The following is a 25,875-nucleotide window of genomic DNA, read 5'->3' on the forward strand; positions in this document are numbered from 1 at the left end:
AGGATTGCACGGGAATGCAATCCCACATTTCTGCAAAATAATTTTGAAAAAGCCCTATTCTGCCCCATGGTGCTATGAAGAGCCGTGAAGCTGACCGGGGCATTTTTTGCCCCCTCTCAGCCTCCATAGGGTGGGGAGAAGTTGGGCCTTGGACCTGCTGTGGGACAGGCCCCTTGGCCCCTGCGGAACAAAAAGGGAACGTGGATTCTCCTGCATTGCCTTAGCATGCGCCAAGTGAGGGCCCAATCCGCAGCAGGTCCATACTGATGCCGCCTTGGCTGTTTCCTCCCATGCAGACTCAGCCTGAGAATATTTTAAGAGCACATGAGGGATGTAGCGATAAAAGAAAATGTATGTTATTTATTAAAATGTTTATATCCTACCTTTCATCATGGTGGCTCACAAATGGCAATTGCAAGCATAGAGAATAAAATAAAACTTCAAATATCTCCCCAAATGTTGCCTGCTGTCTGGCCCCCATTAAAATCTCTGGCAAATAGAATCGTCTTTCAGTGCATCTAGAAATTTCGAGAGACAGCACCCCTCTTCACCTCCAGGGAGACTCGGTTCCACAGAATGCAAACAACCATAAAAAGGCACAGGCTCTCGCTAGTGTCAGTAAGGTGACCCCTGAGGGGTAGCACAACTAGTTGTTGGTAGCTAGAGGATCTCAGCTGGCACAAAGAGACCTAAGGAGAGAGTCAGCCTTTCAGATATGTGGGATCCCAAGCATATGCATGTAATGCTCTAAAAATTAAAGTTAAGGCAGGCAACATGCCTGTAGAACAGGGGTAGTCAAACTGCGGCCCTCCAGATGTCGCTGGCAGGGGGCTCCTGGGAATTGTAGCCCATGGACATCTGGAGGGCCACAGTTTGACTACCCCTGCTGTAGAATATAGGGTTGAGGGAGGGAAATGGCTGACAGCTGAATAAGCATTTGATTTGTTAATATGCACACTTCTTTATCAAAGGAGGTAAAGAGCCAGTTTGGTGTAGTGGTTAGGAGTGTGGACTTCTAATCTGGCATGCCAGGTTCGATTCTGCACTCCCCCACATGCAGCCAGCTGGGTGACCTTGGGCTCACCATGGCACTGATAAAGCTGTTCTGACCGAGCAGTGATATCAGGGCTCTCTCAGCCTCACCCACCTCACAAGGTGTCTGTTGTGGGGAGAGGAAAAGGAAGGTAAATGTGAGCCGCTTTGAGCCTCCTTTGGGTAGAGAAAAGGGACATATAAGAACCAACTCTTCTTCTTGCGCAGCTGGTGTTACTCTGCGGTTAAAGAACCTGCCACAATAATCTTGTCATGCCCATCTTCAGCCTGTAGGAGTAATCTGGCTCCAGTCACTTAACAGCTAGCAACGGCGGGGGGGGGGGGGGTTGTTAGAAGAGGTTTTCAAGCCAAATCTCCCAGATGCTCCTGGCTACCATATTACCGAGGTCAGTAAATCAGAGCATGGGCATCTTAAGCCTATCTATCTACTGGATATAGTTTCAAGGGGTCGAAATGGTAGCCCTGAAAAAGTCCCAGTAAGAAAGGATGTTAAGAGGCCACCTGCTGCACTAGCAGTGCTTCTTCCAGGCATTGGGATTTTGTTGTGAGCCGCCGTGAGCCCTTGTGGGAGCGGCGGGATAGAAATGTAGAGATTAAAAATAAATAAATAAATAGTCCCTGCCATAGGATTTATTCCAAGTGGCACCTAGGGTGGCTGAAGCATTGTCTTAATGCTGCACAAAGCTAATGCTCTTTCCATCTTTCTAAGATAGCCAGTGCGGTGCAGTGGTTAAGAGCAGTGGACTGTAATCTGTATAACCAGGTTTGATTCCCCACTCCTCCTCCACAGGAAGCCTCAGGGTGACCTCGGGGCAGCCACAGGTCTCTCTCTCAGCCTCACCTACCTCACAAGGTATCCGTTGTGGAGAGAGGAAGGGAAGGGGAGTCTAAGCTGCTTTCAGACTCCTTAGGGTAAAGAAAACCTAGCCTTATTCTAAATAAATGCTGCCACCTAAAACTTGCATGGCTGTCAAATCTCTTGGTGTAGTGATTAGGAGTACGGTCTTCTACTAATCTGGTGAGCCAAGTTTGATTCCGCACTACTTCCCCACATGCAGCCAGCTGGGTGACCTTGGGCTGGCCGCAGCACTGATAAAGCTGTTCTGACTGAGCAGGGATATCAGGGCTCTCTCAGCCTCACCTACCCCCACAGGGGGTCTGTTGTGGGGAGAGGAAATGGAAGGCGATTGGAAGCCGCTTTGAGCCTCCTTCGGGTAGAGAAAAGCAGCATATAAGAACCAACTCTTCCTCTTCCTCTACCTCACAAAGTGTCTGTTGCAGGGAGGGAAAAGGGAGGTAAGCTGCTTTGAGGTAGTGAAATGCAGGGTATAAAAAACGATTCATCAAAGGGAGGGAGGTGAGAACAGAGAAGGTAAAGGCTAAAACTAGCTACACAGGAAAGCCAAGGAGGAGTGGAAGCACAATGCAAGGAGACTGGAAGATGTACAGACACTGACTCCTTTGATAGTCAGTACAGGGCAGGGACTCTTCCTCTCTTAGACACAGTTTTGTGGAGTGGGTCCTTTTCAGGAGCTGCCTGGCTTCTCATGGTTCTTCCTGACACACTTTTAAAGCTCATTATAGAGCCTCTTCACCTCCTTTCCTTAATCCACTTGCACCCACATATGGATTTGCTTTGCTTCAGCTACCTTGGGAGAGGTTCAAAAGCCTCCACTTTGTGCTTGATTTAGAGAAGCAAAAGCTACCCCCTCCTCCCATGACTGTTAAAACCACAGTTTGACTGTGCTCCAGATCAAATGGCATAGGATCAGGCCTTCAGAATGATTCAGAAGAAGAAATCTTGCTGGTGGTTACTGTTTTCTTGGAACGGGCTGGGAGAAACTATAGAGCAGGGGTCCCCAACCATTCTGAGTCTTTGGACACCTTTGGAATTCTGACACAGTGAAGAAGAAGAGGAAGAAGAGTTGGTTCTTATATGCAGCTTTTCTCTACCAGGAGTCCCAAATCGCCTTTCCCTTTCCTCTCCCCACAAAAGACACCCTTATGTTTTCTGCATGGCGGTGGCTGCACTAGGCCACCGGTGGTTCCTTGTGATGTGGCAATTAGCCCTGGCATTTCCCAGGTTGTCACAGGGGATGATTTCCCCTGCTGCACTTGTCCCGTCCTGGATTACTGCCTCTGCATGAGGCAGCTGGGGCGGAGGGGTTCCACCAGACTTTACAGCAGTGGGGTTTTTTTTAAGAAATATTTCACGAGGGTTTCATCAAAAAAAAAAAAAAAAAAAGCTTAGCAGTGGCACAGAGCTGACTGGGGCATTTTTTGTACCTTCTGGGATGCCGTAGGACTTGTCCCCGTCCATACTAGTCTGTCCTGGGACAGGCCCTGTTGGCATCTGCGGTGAAAAAGGGAACATAAAAATGTCGGCATTCCCTTGCTGTGGGGCAATGGAGGGCCTAAAGTGGGCCAGGGCCATGATGGTGCCAACATCATGCGGAAGCGGGGATTAGCCCCATTGCCATACGAGCACCGGCCCGTCCTTTCCCCCCTGTGCGGAAAAAGTGCCTGGGAGGTGGGTAAGGCTGAGAGCGCCCTGATATTACTGCTCAGTCAGAACAGTCACAGTGCTGTGGTGGGCCCAGGTCACCCAGCTGACTGCATGTGGGGGAGCGGGGAAACAAACCCAGCTCACCCGGTGTGAAGCCGCCATCCCTAATCACAACACCATATTGGATAGCCTCAAAATGGCTGCAGTGGGAGGCAGAGGTAGGTACAAAACGGCTGCCACAGCCTACCTTCTAGAGAAGATCCTTGTGCTCTCAAGGTGATTGTTGCCAAAGCAGCGTTTTCAAAAATCAGAAGCATTCCTGGGGGAAGGCCCCACCTGCCCTTCCCACTTTCTAAAACACTTGGTGGATGCGAGAAAAGGTATCAGCAAGCATCATGGGGCCCAGAGATCCCTGCTATAGAGAGACTATTTTTGGCATGCTCTGATTCCTGAAAAGCAGCATGCAAGAAAGATCTGGGCTTAAATCTTTACTGCTAAACAGTCTTCCTGAGCAACACTAAGTTCCCTCTAAAACAACCCTACAGTCAGTCCAGCCTACCAAAGGAGAAGCAACTCAGTCATTACTTCATGCTAGTGAGTGAGAGTACGAGAGCTAAGCAAGAGCTACGATATGGAATATCCGATCATGTAAGCCCAAAGCCGTTTTGAATTTCTGAAGCCACCTTTTATCCCAGTGAGAAAGGCAGGCTAGATGTAAGCGAAATAAAAAGAAAATTTGTGCAGCGCAGGCATGTACTGACTTATCTCTTCAATGAGAAATGAGCCTCAGCCAGATATAATTGACATTTATCGTCACCTGTATTCATTAAATCACCTTTTATGTTAGTAAACCTGAACTTTAGTTGAAGAAGGGTATCACCTTGGATTCTTTTGCTTCAAAATTAGCACTGTCTTAGCCAGTGAAATTAAACTATTTCAGAACAATGAAACTCTGAGGGCAGAGGAGGGTATGTGCACATTGGCTAATGACATCACCAAATTGCTTCTAGAACATGGCACTTCAGGGTAGTTACCCAGCTGTTTGTTTTACAGGATAATTGTGTAGCAGCATCATTTGAAGGGCGCCTGTAGGAAAGCCAAGCACAATCTACTTCCAGTTTTATTTAAATGCCATGCCCCAGACAACCAATTCCCTGAGAAAATCCTCCCCTAATAGCAACCTAACAGCGATTTGTAACCAATTTTGCATCATCAATCCAGGCAAATTACCAACCGGTTGATAAACAAGCTGGCCCTCTAAAAGAACCACCACCTGATCCATTCTAAATCTCTCAGATCTACAGCCATGAGACTACACAGATTGAGCATAAACCCAAACAGATGGATTTTTTTGTTATAATTCAGTGGGTGTCACTTCAAATGTAATTGATGTTTTCTTTCCTGTGCAGTAAGAAAGTGGGCTGTCCATTATCTACAGCTCACCCCGTATTAAGGAGATTCCCTTTTGTCTGGAGAGGCCTGTGCCTCCTAATGAGCTCTTTCAGAGAGCCTTAGCATTGTAAGACCTAAAGAATCAGCAGGGACATGGAGGCAAAGGGGTGGAGGAGCCAGACTCTTTTGACTGAAAGTAAGAGAAAAGTAAAGACTGAGCAGGGAAGTTATGGAAACTGTGTTGAGCCCTATGGGACGGTGGTATAGAACAGTGGTCCTCAACCCCCGGTTCGGAGACCGGTCCTGGTCCGTGGATCAGTTGGTACCAGGCCGCGGCTCCTCCTCGTCCTCCTCCCCGGCTGCTGCCTCGGGGGCTGCCCTGCCACTCTGCCGCTGGCTCACCTTTGGTGCTCTCCAGTGGCTGCCATGGCTGGGGCTCCCCCTTGGCGTGGCAGTGCACAGCTGCTGTTGGCAGCGCCCCCAGCAGGTGGCGGGAAGTCAGGGGTGGTGGCGGGAAAGCAAGTGGAGCAGGGGCTCAGGCGGTGGCGACATCCCTCGGCAAAAGACTACCACCCCCCCAGGCCTCAGTAAAATTGTCAAGTGTTGACTGGTCCCTGGTGATAAAAAGGTTGGGGAACCGCTGGTATAGAAATTCAATAAATTAAATAAAATAATAAATAATTAAAATGAAGCTCAGAAACTGTCCACCAGACTCAAACTCCATTTGTGGCAGAATGAAAGCAGGTAGCGATCTCACGACTGCGTCCAACGTGCCGTCATACAGTAAGATCAGTGGTTGGGATTGTTTGTTTCAGCTCATGAGTGTATTTTCCCCAAATATTCACAAACTTTGCTTATCTACATGTGAGATGGTGTGCAGGCACAGTTCTGACAGCCCTGATGCTTAATTTTTAATCTCACGTACCTTTTACAGATTCTTTGCTTTTGCTAACCCCCCGGAGATTGAAGCTGTAATACAACAGCCGGACAAATGGTGGGAAATGCTGAAGACCTGGACACTTGACAAATATTGCTCTTAAAAGACGCACCTCTTCTGGGGAGAGCTTCTTTCGCCCCAAAGGAGACGCTTTCCCTGACCCAATTCTGTCTCTGGCAGGTTGCACACTCAAGTGCGCTACTCCTCTGCCAAGACCCAGCATAGCTCTAAATAGATTTCAGGGCCTCCACAGCTCTCTGTTTATTGCCGACACAACCTCCTGCATTGGAGAAGCACAAAAAGAGACAATGCAGGTGGATAAGAGGGGAGGGGGCTTGGGGGGGAGTGTGAAGGATATTAGGCATCATGTCTCATCATGGAAATTCTCCATGCACCAAATTTATACAAACCAGGAGATGATTATTTTTTTTAAATGGAGTCTCAGCAACTCAGCTGGACCCAAGGCTAGACAATGATAACGTGGGATTCATGGCCGCAAGATATGCAGATGGCCTCTGTCTTAGATGGTTCTAAAAGGAGACAAGACACATCCATTCAGGAGGAGAGGTCTATCAGTGGCTGATGGCAAAATGGAGCCTCCATGCTCAGAGGCAGTGTGGTTGTGAATATCAGGACAAAAAAAGGGAAGAGGTCTGTTGACTTTCTGCCGCTCTTGTTGTGGGCTTCCCAGAGGCATGTGGTTGGCTTCTGCTGGGAACAGAATTCTGGACTAGGAAGACCTTAAGGGCTCTTATGTCCTGATGAGACCCAAATCAATAACCGTCTCAGAAGCCATAACAGCACTGCTTTTATTTTCAGCACTGCTTTATTCCAAAAGCATTTAAGATCAACATCTATAGGAGATCAGCAGCCCTCCTTGATGCCCCAGTTCTTCTCAACTGTAAAGATTTCTCAGCGCTTGTGAGAGGCACACCCCTCACAAGAAACACATCATCAAGGTCAGCATTGTCTTACTGGTGGCGGCTCTCTAGGGTCTCAGGCCTTTCGGATCACTTGCCGCCTGAACCCTTCCAAGTGAGAACCTGGTATTCTTTTGCATGCAGTGGAGATGCTCTATCACTGAGCCACAGACTTGCACCCCACGTACCTCTCCCTGACTTCCAAACAGCAGAAACTTCCCTTGGTTTGCTCATCTACCTTATCAGTTCTTTTCTACTGCACAGTATGCAATATACACACAAGCAGGGCTTGAGGTCGGTTATGATATGAAAGGTAAGACATCATGCTGAGAGGCAATGCCTTTCTTCCCCAGAACCGAATGGCCACCTCAACTCCACATCACCTTCCAGTGGATACTCAAGCACAGCCAGAATCCTTGTTTTGTTCAGCCAGCTTCTGCACAGAGCCCCAGGATTCACAAACCCCTCCACCCTTCAATTCCACACCCTTGCTACTGTGGGTGACTGTTAAGTGCCATGAGTCAGACTCTATTCATGAATGACACCGCCCCCCCCCTCAAAAAAAAAAGTCCTATTAACAGCCTTGCTCAGGCCTTGTAAATGGAGGGCAATAGAGCCAGTTTGGTGTAGTGGTTAGGAGTGTGGACTTCTAATCTGGCATGCCAGGTTCGATTCTGTGCTCCCCCACATGCAGCCAGCTGGGTGACCTTGGGTTCGCCACGGCACTGATAAAACTGTTCTGACCGAGCAGTAATATCAGGGCTCTCTCAGCCTCACCCACCCCACAGGGTGTCTGTTGTGGGGAGAGGAATGGGAAGGTGACTGTAAGCCGCTTTGAGCCTCCTTCGGGTAGGGAAAAGTGGCATATAAGAACCAACTCTTCTTCTTTCTTCTTCTTCATTGAGTCCATCCATCTCATGCTGAGTCTTCCTCTTTTCCTGCTGCCTTCAACTCTTCCTAGTTTGTCCTTTCAGGTGCCCTGCTCTAACCAAAATACAATAGCCACAGCCACCTTTTAGCTTCCGGGGAGAATTCAGGCTTGATTTGATCTACAACCTGCTTATTTGTCCTCTAGCAAAGTCATGACGACTGTGACATTTTAACTCTCAGCTGCATATACAGATGACACTTCCAATTTTCTTTTGTCCCTGGGCAAAAGACCTGTTGACCCAGAGGCATTTACACGCGTTACTGTTGCTGCAATCAGTCAGTCTTCCTTGGTCTCGTGCAGCAGCCTCCACAACGCCAGGCCTACCCATACCACTCCCGGATGCATTGGACTCTGTCCTGTGCCCCCCCCCACACACACACACTTCCCACTGCCAGCTGCACGGGGGCAGGCCTTCTGGTCACCATGGCGAGAGAGCAGGAGGGAACACAGAGAGAGATGCTGCTCAGTTATAAACACCAGCATAGTTGGGTTCAAGGTAGCATAAGTGTCCTGAAGTTCAACCATTCCATGAAATGAATCTCGACCTTTTCCAGCCCCAAAGGGGCCTCCCAATTCCTGGGGGGCGAAGGCAGCAGCTCAGGACCATCCTTGGGGAGAAAGGGCAAGTCACTGAGACGTCTTGCCCCCAAACACATGCAGTTGCTTCCCTTTCCTGTCCCCCTCCCGCCAACACTGAAAAGAGATGCAGACCCATTCTGCTGTTTGAGAGAGAAAATCCCATCCAACTATGGAGGAGTACTTTTATCATTTAGCAACACTGGGGTCTTGAGCTGCTGACCCCCCCCCCCAACTCTTCTGCCTGCCAGCTATGCTTTGGGAGCAGAAGCAACTTGCTCCTCGATTCAGAGACAGTGCTGTGCCTCCAAACCACTGGGTATTATTGGCCATCCCAATGAAAGAGGGTGGCTAACAACCTTTGTGGTAGCAGATGTCTAATAAACACAAGCAAAGTCATCTTTCCTCCTCCCCCAAAAAATTCTGCCTTATCACATACTGGCCTCCCATGTCCGGGGCATTTCTCTTCCAAAGCTGATGAACATTTTGGCATCATTCAGTCAACTCAATGCAGGCATGCATATTTCAACAGCTGGCTTAATTGCATATCATTCTCCCATTCAAAAACCCAGGTGTCTTTCCAAGCAGTATAATGCAGCTGAGCTGTTGCATATTTCACAAGCAACTGACTTAATTATGCATCATCTTGTGCCTCTAAGTCACTGCTCTTTTTAAAAATGAAGCTGACAATAGAGTTGTTGGGTCCTCCTCATTCTCCCAGAGCTTGAAGCGAAAACTAGGTGTAACACAAGGAATGTTTTTTTACTTTCATTTGAACTAGACTAGGGAATGCTGGAGACTCTCTGTACTAAATACTGATTTTATTCACAAGCAGACAAGTGGGAAATAGAATTACAGAATCACAGAGTCGGAAGGGGCCATACAGGCCATCTAGTCCAACCGCCTGCTCAACGCAGGATCAGCCCAAAGCTTCCTAAAGCATCCAAGAAAAGTGTGTATCCAACCTTTGCTTGAAGACTTCCAGTGAGGGGGAGCTCACCATCTCCTTAGGCAGCCTATTCCACTGCTGAACTACTCTGACTGTGAATTTTTTTTCCTGATATCTAGCCTATATCGTTGTACTTGTAGTTTAAACCCATTACTGTGCGTCCTTTCCTCTGCAGCCAATGGGAACAGCGTCCTGCCCTCCTCCAAATGACAACCTTTCAAATATTTAAAGAGGGCTATCATGTCCCCTCTCAACCTCCTTTTCTCCAGGCTGAACATTCCCAAGTCCCTCAACCTATCTTCATAGGGCTTGGTCCCTTGGCCCCAGATCATCATAGAATCATAGAAATAATGGAAGAAAGCAGCCAAAAGCAGGCAGCAAAATTAATTGTCCTTCATCAGAGGGTCCAAAGCTGCTGCTGAGACCCCTGTAATTCCTGATCAAAAGCCAGGAAAACAGTTTAAAACTCACCGCTCCCTTTGTATTTATCACCCAAGAACTGCAACCAAACTGCTTCCCTGTCCCTCAGGCTAGCTCAGGGATGTCACTTTTCAAAGCAAGGGGAGACACACATCCATCATCAGGGAATGGTCACATTTTTCATCTCTGCCCACCCTTTAGCTACTCAGGAAAATGCTCATTCATAGCAGGTCAGTCAAACTCAGAAGAGTGGGTGAGATCCACAATGGGAGCTCTGCTGGCAAAATGGATCCTTCCCACGTACTCCTGTCTCTCCTAGCCTCACCCCAGAAGAGGGGAAGGGACCCTGAGGAAAAATGTGGGATACAGTTTTAGTGGAAATCCCCCAAAACTCATGGCTGCCTACTTTCGTGAGCGGAAGTGCCATCTGTTCAAGGAAGGGCTCCCTTGGACACAACTCAATACTCTCAGAACTGCTGCCCATTTAGTTTTTGCAGCAAGAACATAAAAACCAAGGATATGTGCGGCATCTCCCACACTTAGCCAAGTCCAGGCAAGTTCCATTAAAGGACAGAGAGGAGATGACATGTAAGAAATGCAAGAAAAATTATATTTGAAACTGTGGAATGCTTTGACTTAATCCACTCTATCAGGCAGTGCAAAAGCCTCCGGTTATCCGGGATGTTACAACTCTGACAGAATGAATACTCCCAGAGGGAATGGAAAGGGATCTGGATGCCAAGTGAGAGAGTCGTATACAGAGGTCTTTGTTACAGGAGCTTAAGCTTGTGCTCATGTAAGAGTTAGTGATAACTCTGTATTATAAGACTGTAAAGCGCCGTGAGCCAGTTCTCTGAGAGCGGCGGTTATATAAATCCAAACATAAATAAACATAAATAAACAGGTAAAGGTAAAGGTATCCCCTGTGCAAGCACCAGGTCATGTCTGACCCTTGGGGTGACGCCCTCTAGCGTTTTCATGGCAGACTCAATATGGGGTGGTTTGCCAGTGCCTTCCCCAGTCATTACCGTTTACCCCCCAGCAGCAAGCTGGGTACTCATTTTACCGACCTCGGAAGGATGGAAGGCTGAGTCAACCTTGAGCCGGCTGCTGGGATCGAACTCCCAACCTCATGGGCAGAGCTTCAGACAGCATGTCGCTGCCAGCGGTGTGTGCCAAATCTGCAGGCACAAGTTAATCTGGTTTATTTGTAGGTTTGCAATGGGCTTGAAGCTCTGCATCCGCACAATCAATGGCTAAAGCGCCATTTCCCTGGGCAGACTGCTAGGCTGAGCTTGTGGCTCCTGCAGCCTGTACTACTGTGCCAAGTACAAAAGGTCTGATTATGATGTTAGCCTTTCAGTCGTGTCCGATTCTTGGCAATCCTATGGGTCAACTGTTTAGGCCAGCTGCAACCCTTCATAATGTTCCAATAGCAGAAAGCCAGGGGCGCTGGCTCAGAGTTCTCTGCCACAGGTCAAGACAGCAGTAGTCTGCCAGTACGGTGTTTGTTGGCTGTAGAATCGCCAGTCCATATCACACTGAATTCAGAGAGGCTGGGAAGCATTGATTTTATCATTCAGCAGGACAGGAGCATAATTTTGAAATAGCATCCTGCACTCAGATGCAGGCATGTCATGTGAATGTCTCCAAGCCGCCCGCTCCCCCCCCCCCAAAAAAAAAAGGAAGAGGAGGTCATCTCAGCCAATCACGTTCCTAACAGGCCATTTCCCACCCCTACTAAAGAACTGCTCAAATGAAGAGAGTTCTTTACATTTTATAAGTAACCCTGACTGGTAGGTCTGCCCAACACATATCAGTGGGTACTATAAAAAGCGATGTAATGTGATGATGGAGGATGCCAGATACTGACTAGGCCAGTCAAAAGAGAACTGCAGAATTCTGTTCCCCAAGTAGTAGCATCCTGGTTCCTTCCATGTACTGTGAGTCCCAACTGCTTCAGGAACTTGGCACCAGATAGCCTAGATCAGCCCTTCTAGCGCTCACAAGGCTGTGTCCTCAGGCAGGCTGCTGCTCTTTGGTCCACCTTGCCCCAAGGATACTTCACCATCTGCAAGCCAAGAACTCTGGCGCAGAACTGTTCTGCATACCACAGCAGGGATGACAATCAAAACATCACCACTGCAGAGGGCATGCTGCACAGCGGACCAACTTTCCCAGTAAAATGGGGGTCTACCTCTCTGCCCAGGGCAATGCTGTGTCCCACACTATCATGTCCTTGAACTCTGCCTGATTGTACCTCAAGAAAATGATCACGTTCCTGCAGTGGAGAAGGACTGGCAAGGCCTTTGTTAATGCCTGTACATGAATCTATGGGTTTGTGGCCTGGGGAAGGGGGAAGAGTGGGAACCTCATCTTGGTACTGGCTGGAATGGTTTTCAGCTGATTCTACAGAGGGTGGGTAGGCTTCGTCCCCCCGCATTCCCCTTGAGTATGCTCACCCACGCACAGAAGTTCTTAGATACCAGGAACAAGATCAGTCTCATCTTTCTCTAGTTATTGTCCCTGCACTCCAGTTACCGGTCCTGGCTTGCAAGAATTTTAGGTAGAGAGACATGTTCATGGAAGGTGGTCTATTAGTCATGACAGTTAGGAAGGCAATCAGGGGCTCTTCTCAAGAAGAAACAAACAGCTGGAGACGACAGCTGGGGCTATCCATCATTATCTGTCTTGCAAGTTTCCCATGGATACTAGATGGCTTGTTAGTTTGATCTTGCTAGGGGGTTCTTATGAGATGCTACAAGCCAAGATTTTAAAAGCTGCAGAATTATTTCTCTTTCAAGTCTAATCCCCTTCCTTCCCCTTCTTGTTCCTCTGCTGACTCAATGCATCCCCCCCCCCCCTTTTACCTTGATTCTGGATTCTTCCTGCTTTCCCCTAGCAACTGCCTTCTTTTCTATGAACAGGAAAGGTCAGCACCAGATTTCGAGAACCACCAACATTTATGAAGACACTTGGCAAGATTCGTGCCTCAGACCCAGAAGAGGGTAGCAGTTGCAATGGAAATCCTTGAGCATAAACCAGTTCGGAACGCATACATATTCTACATGGAAAGGAGAAGAGACCCTGAGATTTTGATTTTTTTAAAAACTGCTAACAAGAGCAGTATGTGCTGAAGGTCTGAATAATTAGCACGCCAGAGAACCACGGGGTTTTCCTTGAGATGACCCTGTCTTTCGTCTGCTTTGCCATTCACTTCTTCGACCTTGCTTGCTCAATGTTGCACGCTCACATGGGACTACAAGCGCCTCGCTCAAAGCTCCCTCCTCCCCTTGCCTAATCTTGTGAGGCTTATCGAGAAGCCTTGAAACTGAGGCAACCCAACCATGCTCTCCAGCACTTCCCAATTATATGGTCTAGTGCAGAGGTAATCAAACTGCGGCCCTCCAGATGTCCATGGACTACAATTCCCAGGAGCCCCTGCCAGTGAATGCTGGCAGGGGCTCCTGGGAATTGTAGTCCATGGACATCTGGAGGGCCGCAGTTTGACTACCCCGGTCTAGTAGCAGGCTTTTGGCACCCGGGTCAAATAAACAGTTAGATAACTGCACAGGCTCTAGAACAGAGATCAGGCTGCATCCAAAGGGCAGCATATAAGCCCAACTGACGGGTGTCTCAGAAAATGCTGGCATGCAGCTCAGAATTGGCGCCAGCAATGCTGTGAGCACTGCACAAGCCCAGTTACAGGGTCAGGTGTTGCTGCTGCAACTTCTATCCCAGCTCTGTGGTTTCCTGGAATTGGGGGTGGGGGGAATGAATAGTTGTAATGGCAACAGCTGAAGATAATTCCCAGTGCTTGCTTCCGGTGAATTTTGGCTGACCCTCCAACATTTCTCACATGGAAATCTCTACAGTAGGAGAGGAATGGGGTGCAAGTCATAATGAGTACAATTGTCTCTTGCACTCTCTCCCTTGACCCTGAGTCCCTCCTACCTCAAGTGGGCTCACTTTCTGACAGGGCCAGGCACACACACTCAGTGTATATCCCAGCCCCAGGAGAAGGCGAGGCCAATGTAGCACTTTGGATCCTCGTCGAGGAGAAAGACAGTATAAAAATGAAGTAAACACAAGACTGTCCACAACCTACTGAAAATGACCAAATGCACAGCTAATTGAGATAGATGCTCACAGCAACTTTCCTGTGAAATATTTTGCACCAATCCTGCTCCATCTAATCACCCCAAACCAAACTTGCACAAGGGAAAAGATCAATGCATTATTTACACCTATGAGACACAAGGGAATTAAAATCACATTAATTGTTAAAGAAAACAAAAGGCACTGATGTGAAAATAATATTTTTTTGCTTAATCTGAAGATGGAATGCTCTTCAACAGACAAATGAGAAGCTCGGCCTGAATCTCTTAGTCTGTGCAGCGGAATGGGACTAAAAACCAAACGTCACTTACTGCAGCCCTTTCAAAGACTGAGCACTGGAACATTCACTCACTGCTGTGTCCTTCACCCTACTGCATAATGGGAGTAGGCTACTTTGACAGCCAGGTGGCCTGGGCTGTCCCCCGTTCAACTCAGCATAAGAGAACTTTTGACTCAGAAGAAACCGCACTCTTGGTCTGGACCTCCAGGTTCCACCAGCAGTACTTTCCCACTTCGGTATGGACAATTCACTTGCTTCAGCCTGTCCATGAGTGATGGAAAAAGAATCCTGCCCTATGAGATGGAGCAGGGTAGAAAGAAGGGGGCTGTTTCTAACTCACCAAAACCCTTCATGCTTCTGCAGTGTATTAAAAATGACCCAACTGGCAGGAAGGGGCAGGGGAATGAAAACTGAAATGAGGAGTAGTAAATAATTAAGATATTTTTACTAAAGAAAGGAGAAGAGGCTGCAGGAACGGGATCATTGCTTCAGAAACACCCAGTGCACAAGCTCATCATGGTTCATTCCCCAATCTCCCATCTTTGAATTTATACCAGACTAGTAATCAAGCCCGCTGCAGGGGAATGCAGCGGGCGCTAGGTCCTACCTAAGTCGGCGGCGGCGGCGGCGGGCTGGTCGGCGGCTGCGAGCTTGTTTGTTTTGCGGCGGGCTGACGCGGCGAGAGGCGCTTCGCGCCTCTCGCCGCGTCAGCCCGCCAGGCAGGGAACCCCTGGCGTGACTGCCGGGGGCTCCCTGGGTCGGCGCCCTGATGCGGCGAGAGGCGCTTCGCGCCTCTCACGGCGTCAGGCCGGGAGGAACTGGGAATCAAGGGCTCCCTGGGTCGGCGGCTCGCAGTTCCTGGAGCTGGGAATCGGAGGGACCAATCGGCAGGCGCTTTGCGCCTGCCAATTGGTCCCTCCGATTGTCTGTCGTGAGGAAGGGTCCAATCCGGACCCTTCCTCATCACGGACTAATCCCACCTCTACCCCTCTTAGCGAATTATATAGTCCGTGGCGCCCGTGGCGCCACGGGCGGTTTAAAGATACCTTATGGTGAACCACCTGCCTCTTGTATATGCCTCATATGCCTACCTTTTTGTTGGCGTAGGGGCTCCAGAAGACATGTGTGTTACCATGGCATCATTCATGTTCGCAAGGAGCCGAGGAGGGCTGAAATACAAAACCAGAGATGGCACATTATGGTCAGTAAATGGGCAAATAGCACATAGTTGGGGGGGGGGGGGAGGGGAGGAACACACAATGACCACCATATTGGATGATACTCAATGACCTTCTTATGAGTCACTGAGAGTTAACATCAAGCCTGAAGGGCCTCCAGCTACCCCTGTGGCCTAAGGTTTCCCATCACTACTGTTTCAGTCTTTCTCGGTTGGTTGCAGTAACTAACTGACATCCTAGCCCCAGCTGCCATGTTTGTTTTTTGCAGCACTGGAAATAGATTGGCTCTGAAAAAAAAAGATAAAATCCCAGATCAGTGCTTTTCTTTTCCAGAAGATGAAGGATTCATTTGGTAGTGGAGGAGGAGACCAGACCGTTACGGTCATTCATAGAATCATAAAATAGGATCACACAATCATAGAGTTGGAAGGGACCTCCAGGGTCATCTAGTCCAACCCCCTGTACAATGCAGGAACTCACATCTACCTGCTTACCCACAGTGACCCCAATTCCATGCCTAAGGAAGTTCTTTCTCAAGGATGGTCTTTAATGAATCACAAGGCTGCAGCAGAGCCAGCACCTTTAAAGGATACAACGTACTAACAGGGGTAGTCAACCTGTGGTCCTCCAGCAAACGCTGGCAGGAGCTCATGGGAATTGTAGTCCATGGACATCTGGAGGACCACAGGTTGACTACCCCAGAGTTTGCTCCAGCATCCTCCTGCTCATGCTGATCGGCCTAGTTGCAATAGGATAAGGCCATTAAAACTATGGGGATGAGATCCAGCCCATTTGGCTGCATGGTCTGGCCTTCACAAAGAGACTGAAGTTCAACCAATTGCTCTGGGATTATATTAATTTTAGTTTAAAAAATCACGCTCACTACCTGTTTGCAAGTATCATCATAGTTATGCCAGCCCAACCCTGCAAGACTTGGAGTGACCAGAAAAGCACTTCTGCAAGACTTCTCCTGATTAGCCTTGTAGCCTGCAGACAGATTGATGAGTGAAAGGGTTGACAATATGTCTGACTTGCACTTTGAAGGGCTTGGCTATTGTTGCAACAGAGACTAATAGTCCCTACTCCACTGCAGCATGAGGTCAGTGATTGTTTTGGTCTTGATGATCGGGGGGGGGGGGGGGGGAATGGCTCCAAGGCATCTAGCATAGACCAGCAAGAACAAAAATACGCCTAAAAACAAATTACCTAACACAGGAACTATACAGCTGGACAGCCAAGCAGAGAAAAAGTCATCACTGAATTGTTGTGCCCCCCAACAACTGTTTTAATTTAAAACAACACCCTTGACTCCTGAGTTCGTAGAGGGAAGAAGGGCCACTGTGGGGAAAGCCCTGCTCCAGCCACCCACCATGCTTCATATGGAGTAGACCTCCAAGACAGGTCTTAATACGTGGTTTGAATTAATATGGGAGTAGGCAGTCCCTCTAGGTATCCTGGGCCCAGTCCTATGCAAGGTCAGAGCCACCACATGGACTTAGCCTGGAAACCATCTTGGAGCAATGTAGTCTTTGTGAAATTGGCATGGTGTGGTTCCAACAGGTCTGCCTGAGTCTGCACTCCAGCAGCCCGCAAGCATTTACCCCCACTCTGGCCACAGTGTGGAAGCAGTGTTGGTCACCTTGCCAGATAATCTCCGGTACCAGCTGGATCAAGGTGGTTCAGCTATCCTCCTGATGCTTGATGTGTTGGCCATGACTGATGTGGTTGACCACAAGTTGTTAGCCCATTACCTCACTGAGGCGGGGCTGTGCTGAGGTAGCTGCATTGGTTGCTGGTACTGCCCAGATCAGGGCATTATCCTGCAGTCAGGGTCCCACATATCTGTGGGACTGCCAATGTTTTTATGGCCCCCACAGGGCGCTTCACTCTGCAGGTGCTAATTGTTGGAGTTCCCTGGCCTGAGGGAGGTTCACGGCCTCGACCAGGGCCAAGGGCCTTTTTGGACCTGGCCCTGGCCTGGTGAAATGAGCTCCCAGGAGAGCTAAGGGCCCTGATGGAGCTTTCACAGTTCCGCAGGGTCTGTAAAATGGAGCTCCTCTGCCAGGTCCTTGGTTGAGGTCAGGTCATCAGTCTTCCCGTATGCCCTGATGAACCAATCTGAAGCCTGTGGTGCAGGAGAAAGGTTACTCTCGCCACTATGGGTGGGTTAATTGGTTTATCTTAAGGGATTTTGTTGTGGGTTTTATCTGGATTGCTACCTACCACGAGCCACTGCATGCAAGTGGCAGGCTATAAATGAAATGAAAAAATAAAATAAACAGCCAACAAGCAGAGAGACAAGCACAAGCTCTAGATATACTCTGAAATCGATACGGCACCCAATCTAGAACAGATACCAGCCACTTTTAATTGGATGTAAAAAGGCACCTGACCACTTGGAAAGATTTTGATGCATGGCTCTCGGCAGTCACAGTGATGGTGGGGAAGCACACTTTCTTCACCAGCATAGAGTAGGCTCTAAAGGCGCTTCATTAGCTTTGCCATAGATCATCCACTAGATGCTCAAGACATCCTCCTTGCCAATTCATTCCCGCTCCCTCGTCCTCAGTAAACCAAATAACTGACTGGGCCAGGCAGAGGGCAGAATGTTAGTTAACAGCCTGAGCAATCTGGCTGATTCAGACATAAACATATCTAAGTCATGTCAGCAGGAAAATTATCTAGAAGTGTGAGGAAATTATCAGAGGGTGCATCATGCTAACTGGTCCCTAACACCAGTGTTCCTGCGGGTCAAAACCAAATCAGGTTTAACTCTCTGGGTCCCCCAGTGAAACAATATTAAGGACGCGTGGCACACATCGTACGGTTTTGCCTTTTGCAAACAATTGGAGAGTTTGGTTTGCTAAAAGGATGCAAGAGACTAACCAAGAATTCACAGAGTATCCCAGATCCAGAGGTCAAACTAAGGAGCATCAGAGGGCCTCCTACATTATGAAAGGTTTCCAAGGCTGCCCAAGAAAATGTGTGGTCATCCTTGGTAAATTGTTTCCAGTGTGTTTAGCTTCTCTCCACTGGCAAATCTAAATAGGACCATCTGGCTAAAAATAAAGGGGGGGGGATCCACTCCCAGGGCAATTGCACACTCCCTTGTCATCACTCTATAACACAGTGGCTGGGTCTGCAGGGAAGCTATTGATTGCCAGCAAAAATAGCACAAACAAGACTAAACAAATGCAGTCTCAGGCAACTAATGGTACCTCTGGCAGATAACCACATTTTCCTTTCCTCTTTTAAGGTTAAAAGGGTTGCAGAAGGGCGAGAACCTCCAAAAGAGGACAGAGAGCAGTGCCTGATGTGTTTTGTCAGATGCTCCCCACCCGAAAATAATCCACCTCTGAGATTACCTCTCTCTTAGCTGTTTTCAGAATGCTTTTAACGTACAGGGTTGTGACGACTTCATGCAGCTCCATGGAAGCTACACATTTATTAAAACATTTATACCCCACTATTTTACATGGTTCAAGATGGCTTATAAGTAATTGTTAAAAACGTCCTTCAATTATTTATTGGGGTTTTTTTGTTTCTCTTTTAACCCTTAGATCATACTTATTAGGCTGCCACTCCTGACCAACATCTAAGCATTATAAACACAGTAAGACAATAGTCTAGCCCCACCTAACCTTCCCACGGCAGTCAAAGCCCAAAATAAAATAGTACTCCCACTATTTATAATCAAGACACTTTGCCCACTTTTGAGGCTCTCCCTTTCAGTCTAACCCAGCTTTTTTCAACCTTTTCACCATTGAGGAGAAGAAGAGTTGGTTTTTATGCCCCACTTTTTACTACCAGGAGTCTCAAAGTGGCTTACAATCACCTTCCCTTCCTCTCCCAGCAACAGACACCTTGTGAGGTGCCCTGACAAGACTGCTCTGTGAGAACAGCTCTATCAGGACTATTACTAGCCCAAGGTTATCCAGCTGGCTGCATGGGGAGGAGTGGGGAAGGAAACCCAGTTCTCCTGTTCTCTTAACCTCTGCACCAAAGCTGAGAAACCCCTGAAACAATTTTGAGGCTTTGAGAAACTCCAGAAGTGATGTCAGCATGCCACATCTCCCTGCCAGGCCCCTGGAAGTCACATGTCACCAGAAGTGACATCACGCAGACACTCCCACCAGATGTGACATCATGTTCCCCCCCTCCCTCACTAGACATAGCTCAGTGGCCTGCTCCTGAAAAATTGGTTGGCAAAGAACTTACAGAGAGTTTCTCAATTACTGCAACTATGTCAGCATTTTTCAACTTCTTTACCACTGAGAAACCTTTGAAATATTCTCCAGGCTTTGAGAAACCCCAGAAGTGGGATCTCCAGATCCCACCTGGAGGTTAGCATCCCTGCCACTGTTCAGGGAAGCCAGCCTCCAGGTGGGACCTGCAGAACCCTCAAAATGAAAGTTCCTCTCCAGACTGTAGAGATCAGTTCCCCTGGAGGAAAGGATGCTTGGGAGGGGAGGTCTCTGTGGCACGGTGCCAGTGTTCAGGGATGCCAGCCTCCAGGTGGGACCTGGAGAACCCCCAGAATGAAAGATTCTCACCAGACTACAGAAATCAGTTCCCCTGGGGGAGCAATTGGATTACTAGCATCCCTACAGTGCAAAGGTCGGTGTATACTTTAAAGCAGAGGTAGTCAACCTGTGGTCTTCCAGATGTTCATGGATTACAATTCCCATGAGCCCCTGCCAGCGTTTGCTGGCATGGGCTCATGGGAATTGCAGTCCATGAACATCTGGAGGACCACAGGCTGACTACCCCTGCTTTAAACGATTTAATAGATTTAATAGATGTGTTGAATTATCTATTCGGATTACCATATACTTACAAAGTGATAGGACAACCATTGAGGAAAATTACCCTTTGAAAACGGGATATACCTAGAAACCGTTCTGGTTGGATTCTACACTACAATAAAGCAACATAGAATGGAGAGACTTTTTACTTTTCCTTATTCTGTACTATTTTGAAAAGTTTGTTAGTAGCCTAGGGATAGTTTTTTTTTCTCTCGTTGAACAAGATAGGCAAAGCAAGAGTCGAGGGACACTTTGTGGGGTGGAGAATTTTGCACTCCGGAATAACAAGACAGATAATACACATTTGTTTGATTTACTAAACCAGGGGTGGTCAAACTGCAGCCCTACAGATGTCCATGGACTGCAATTCCCATGAGCCCTTGCCGGCAAGGGCTCATGGGAATTGTAGTCCATGGACATCTGGAGGGCTGCAGTTTGACTACCCCCGTCTAAATCTACTTCCATCAGAATGTTAAGAGTTAACCTGCAGGGCTGCCCCGTCCTGCTATGCTCTGTCAACATTGTTCATCTGAGCAATATCTTCTGACAGCTGCACCCTACAAATGGCCAATATCAGAGACTGCTGGCTCGTATGTGTGTTCCCTGTCGTAGCTCCCACCTTGTGGATCAGCCTGCCAATACTTCTATCATTCTGCAGAACGTGCAAAACAGAAATATTCAGGAGGTCATTTTTTACGAAGAGATTAGAACTGTAGCACAATGGAATAAGGACTTCAGTCTACTGCAATGATTATCCTAGATACTATCCCACTTTTACTGCCTTGTCTTCTATGTTTGCAATTCCATTTACTATATTATCATAGTATATCTTGCCTTACCTATTTTTATTTATTTTACAAAATTTAGACTCCGCCTTTCTCATGAGGGCTAACAAATTTCAACATAGAAAACACAACTACATCTTAAAAACCATTTAAACCAATAAAACAAACACACATTGTTAAATCCAGAGCTAAAAGACACATATACAAAGATAAAAACAAGAATTAGACTACTGAGTAGAAAGAAGGGATCACTGAGGAAATGCCAACAAACAAAAAGTGTCTTGTAGAAAATGGCCTCAGAAGGGGACCGACAAGTCATCCTGAGGGCAGAGTTCTAGAGTTTTGGTGCCGTGAGTGAGAAGGCTACCCGCTTCATCTCAGAACGCAGGAGCACCCAAAGGAGGGCTCCCAAATTTGCTTGCATTTACCTTCTTATTCTGTAATCTTAGTCCTATTGTGTTGTTAATTGGATGCCTTATGCTGTACGAACACACTGTTTTTATTCTGTAATCCACCTTAAATCTCTGCAAGAAAAATAAGGCTATAAAGTAAATAACTAAAAATAACACCGCCAGACTTACTCTCCCATTATAATGCAAAATCATCATGGACTCATTCCAGATCTTTAAATACTATGGCCTTCAGCATTTCTTTTTAAAATCCTCAATTACCGTGATGATGGAGTGAAATGTAAAATGACGGGCTAAGAAAAAAGAACTAAAAAAAAAGAACTGAGGTTTCTTGCGCCTTCCCCATTTAGCGGCCTACTGCCCTCCCCCAACATCAACAGCCCCTTAGTTAATTCAATGCCATCCCATTCAGCCATACTCTTGTAAATAGCCAATTGCTGCCTTCTGCAAACAAGGCCCAAAAGCAATATTACACATTCAACTTGGTAAATTCAGTGTTATTGGGAGGAACTGGGGATCTTCTTCCAATGGGGGCTCTTCAGTTGACAACAAGCGATTGTACACAACAGCCTCAGGTCTTCTTCAAAGAGTAACTATAGGGGAGACTACGGGGGAGACAAGCTTCTTCTCCACCCCTCTTGCATCCCAAAGAGGCCCAAGAAGGAAACAGAAAACATGCCGTCATGCAAGATTTTAAGTGCCCTGCTTCTTTAGCTAAAGACTACACACTACAAAGGACAAAATGATTGTAAAAGCTAGTGACTGGTTTCCTAACTGCAGCACAAGGGAATTTAATAAGCCAGGTAGCAAGGGCATGGGGGCATTAAAGCAAGGCATCAGTAACTTAGTCCTCTGCTCCAACTAATTCCCAGCTGGAGAGGAAGCAATGCTGATGTATAGCAAAAGAAGAGGAATTATTTGCCTGCTCTGGTTAGCATGGAGGCCAGGATATAAATACATTCCCAGCAAGGCTCTCCCTCTCTGATGACTGTTGCATGGTGTGTACAGAGGAGCACGGAAAGTTTTCAGGAAGCACTGCAAGCCCCATTTGCCATATGGCTGAGCAAAAGCAGCAGAGCTGCTCAAGGAGCACAACAGGAGAGCTCACAGCCCTCTGAATGGGTGTCAGTCTTTTGGTCGCAAGAAACCACCAACCAAAAATGCAGCTGGTACTCCTAGAAGTGTGTCCTGGCATGCCGCTAAACATGGCTGCCCCAATCTCTTAGAAGAAGAAGAAGAGGTGGTTCTTATATGCCGCTTTTCTTTACCTAAGGAGGCTCAAAGCGGCTTACAGTCGCCTTCCCATTCCCCTCCCCACAACAGACACCCTGTGAGGTGGGTGAGGCTGAGAGAGCCCAGGTATCACTGCTCGGTCAGAACAGTTTTATCAGTGCCGTGGCGAGCCCAAGGTCACCCAGCTGGTTGCATGTGGGGGAGTGCAGAATCGAACCCGGCATGCCAGATTAGAAGTCCGCACTCCTAACCACTACACCAAACTGGCTCATTAGCAAATGCCAGGCAACAGCACAATGGTTCACAAAGACTTCTCACATCCATCTGTTTGGTTTCATAATCAGCCCCGGCCACAGGTCACTACAGAGGTGAATATTTCAGTCTTTAACTCACCCCCCCTGTCTCCAGTTATGAATCCTGTTGCTCAGTAATACTAAGACACACTTTATTGCCAAGGATTTCTAAAAGGAGACTGCTGCATGCAACTTTCACGTTTGCATTAGTGAGACTTCTCCAGGCAGGAGAAAATGATGTAACCTGCTTTGGGTCCTCAGTGGGGACGCAGAGTAATAGGATCAAAGCATGAGCCCAGCTGACCCAACGAAGACCACATGATGGCTCCCAGAATGAAAACGGCAGATTCCGACATAGATAAGTAAGATAACCATATTGGAGGCGAGTAACTATCAAGACTCTTAACCAAGTCAAAACAAGTATATTCTCCCTAGAAGTCACATGCAAGGAAAGCAGTCAGCATGTGAGTGTCTGTGTGCCTGAGAGAGGGGGATACATACAGAATGAGGAATGTCCTAGGCAGACCAGGTCCCTTATGAGCTTCTGCATCAGTTGCAGAAATTGGATTTGCCCTTCAGCGACAGTCTTATTTTCATCGACAGCTTTTTACACCACTGAAAAGCTAACACGAACACTGAAATTCAGTAGGTTGCTGATTATTTGTAAAATGGAATGAAATCTAATACGCTCTGTTGAAGCTCAATGAACTGTCCAGAGCCAATGAATTTTGTGCTTTATATTGAGCCAAGAGATTTTGACTGGAATAAGATGGACCATTTTCACACAGTCACTTTCCAGTCTTTCAAATGCAGAAGCAGCTTTAAGACACCCAAAGAATTAATTGCTGGCCACCAGCCCCATCACTGTTTTTGGGAAATGGAAGAATGATGATCAGAAGATGCCTCAAGTTTTGAGATCTTTATTCTGCTTCTTCCTTGGCATATTCACAAACATTCCCCGAAGAAAAGTTGGGAGAAACTAGAACACAACAAAAGGGGCAATTTCCTCCTCTCCCAGTTCACTTCTTAGAATAAGACTAGAAACTGGTTCAGAACTCTGATTCATGCTGGTTTTACTAACTAGGAAGCGGCACATTTCCGGAAGAGATTTGGCTTCTTAGCTACCAGATTATATTTTTTTCTTGCCTAGCTTATGGCAGAACTCCCCTCTGCCCTTAAGAGGAAAGCTAGCAAGCACTTCACTGATGTCAAAATTTTCTTTTCATTTTACAGCTTGCAAATAATGGCCAATGTTAGAGAGACCCAGAGACACTGCAAGACCCAAGTGGAATCTGTCCATATCCCTGTCAATGAGTCACCTGATGCATCCCTACTTCAAAGCTGGCCCTGGTCTCCCGTCTCTGTGCCAGACCGGTGACAGGAAAATGTATAACATGCATCAGGCTCCAGCAGTGCTTTGTGCCTGCAATGCCTCCCTCATTATTCAGGGCACAACATCTTCTGGGGCTTCTCCTGCATTCTTCCTTACTAGCTGCTGCAAGCTCTGATGGGAAGGATTGATCAAGGAGGAACTGGAGATGCAATGTTAGGAAGAGCAACACAGAGGAAGTGGTGACAGAACAAGCTGAGCACTGAAGCACTTGCAAGAGGAAAGGCTGCACCAGGAGTGGGGCAAACCCACCCAAGGGCTCCAGTGCATTGCAAACCAAAACATCCCCCTTCCTTCCAGGGTCAACAAACAACCAGAAATGAGAGGATCTGTGCAGGGTACATTACAACCTTCAGCTTTTGAGAAGATTATATTTATCAATGCAAATCTCTTTCTCTCACACTTTTTAGGGTATATGGCCATTTGTTCCACAAAACATTTTTGAAAAATTGACTTTCCCCCTACAATTTAATTCAAAGAACCAATTTTTTGCCTTGATCTAATGTTAACCCATCTTTCATATTTTCAAACTCTGTTTTGAAAACACTCCCTGTGGGTTATTCAGTGCTAGGGCATGACTGTCCAATGCATTTTAATCCACCAGAGGGCATGAATCAATAAAACCAGTTATACTGTTAGATTCCAAGGGAAACATTTACTACAGTCCCAAGACATCTGATGGACCAGCAGTCCTGGCTGACAGCTTCTTTACCACCAAATAGCACAAGAATTTTGAACTTTGTCTGAGTGCCTTTATAAAATCAGCAGGTCTTCTAACCTCAGGCCTCCAAGAAAGTTACTATAAAAGACAACAACTTCCTGTGAAATGTGTAGCATCAAACCTTATATGCAGGTAGGTATAAGATTCATGAGGCTGGGAACTGAGTTGGGGAAAAAGTTACTTATGCCACATGTCACTTCAATAAGGGCAGCTGGAATCTGAATCCAGAGCTCCAAGATTTAAGTCAGAAGCCCCCAGGATGATGCCCATGGGCACAATGGCCACTGCTGTGCCTTTTCTGGTACCTGCTAAGTATTTTAGGAGGTAGGTGGGGCCAAGCAGGGCTTTTGTCCAGCAAAGCTTCTGATTGGCCATGCAATTTTCAACGATTTCAACTATTACTTTGCCACCACAGCACAAAGATCCACACAGCGTTACGGAAGCTAAGCTGTGATCATCATTTTGTGGCTGGCTCCACCTCTTGTGGTCGCCATTTTGTTGCCACACCCATCATGCCATGTCAGAATTCCAAATATGCCCACAGGCTCAAAAATGTTGGGGACCCCTCAACACTCACGGAGTTAGGTATCCAAGATTATATGCCACCAAATATTGCCTTTCATTCCAGTCGGTGATGGGATGCTAGGTTGCTTACCCCTACACATTTACACAGAAGCAAAAAGTGTCTTAACATCTTCCAAAACTGGCCTACATTAACTTATCTCTGAACCGGAAGCATTTCCCTTATTTATTATAAAAAGTGCCTCTCCGCCATCGACAATAAACGCCCCTGAAGCAAGTGAAGCCACACAAGCCAAGGAGATGTATTCTGTATTTCAGAAGATGTATATGTACGTAGTTGGGGACAGGGGGAAGAAGTTAAGGTTAATTTCACTAGCTTGCCCCAAGGGCTCTCAGCAACTTGGGCCAAATTCGCAAGACTTCTTGGTTCACTCGGCTCTGGCATTATCTTCTGG

The 25,875-nt window shown here is 47.3% G+C and overlaps 1 protein-coding gene across 13 annotated transcripts in view; it reads right to left on the reverse strand.

Annotated features, from left to right (window-relative positions):
* The window catches only part of DTNB (dystrobrevin beta), a 167,743-nt gene that overhangs the window by 67,701 nt on the left and 74,167 nt on the right, over positions 1 to 25,875 (reverse strand). For all 13 annotated transcript variants that reach the window (XR_013229728.1, XR_013229726.1, XR_013229725.1 and 10 more), the window contains one exon: positions 15,175 to 15,252. Coding sequence is in view for 10 of the 13 variants with exons in the window: in XM_077330649.1 (XP_077186764.1) it covers positions 15,175 to 15,252 (78 nt within the window). In the remaining 3 variants the exon portion in view is untranslated. The remainder of the gene's footprint in view (positions 1 to 15,174; positions 15,253 to 25,875) is intronic.

Source organism: Paroedura picta, chromosome 1 (genome assembly GCF_049243985.1).
Source record: "Paroedura picta isolate Pp20150507F chromosome 1, Ppicta_v3.0, whole genome shotgun sequence".
NCBI classification, from domain to species: Eukaryota; Metazoa; Chordata; class Lepidosauria; order Squamata; family Gekkonidae; genus Paroedura; species Paroedura picta.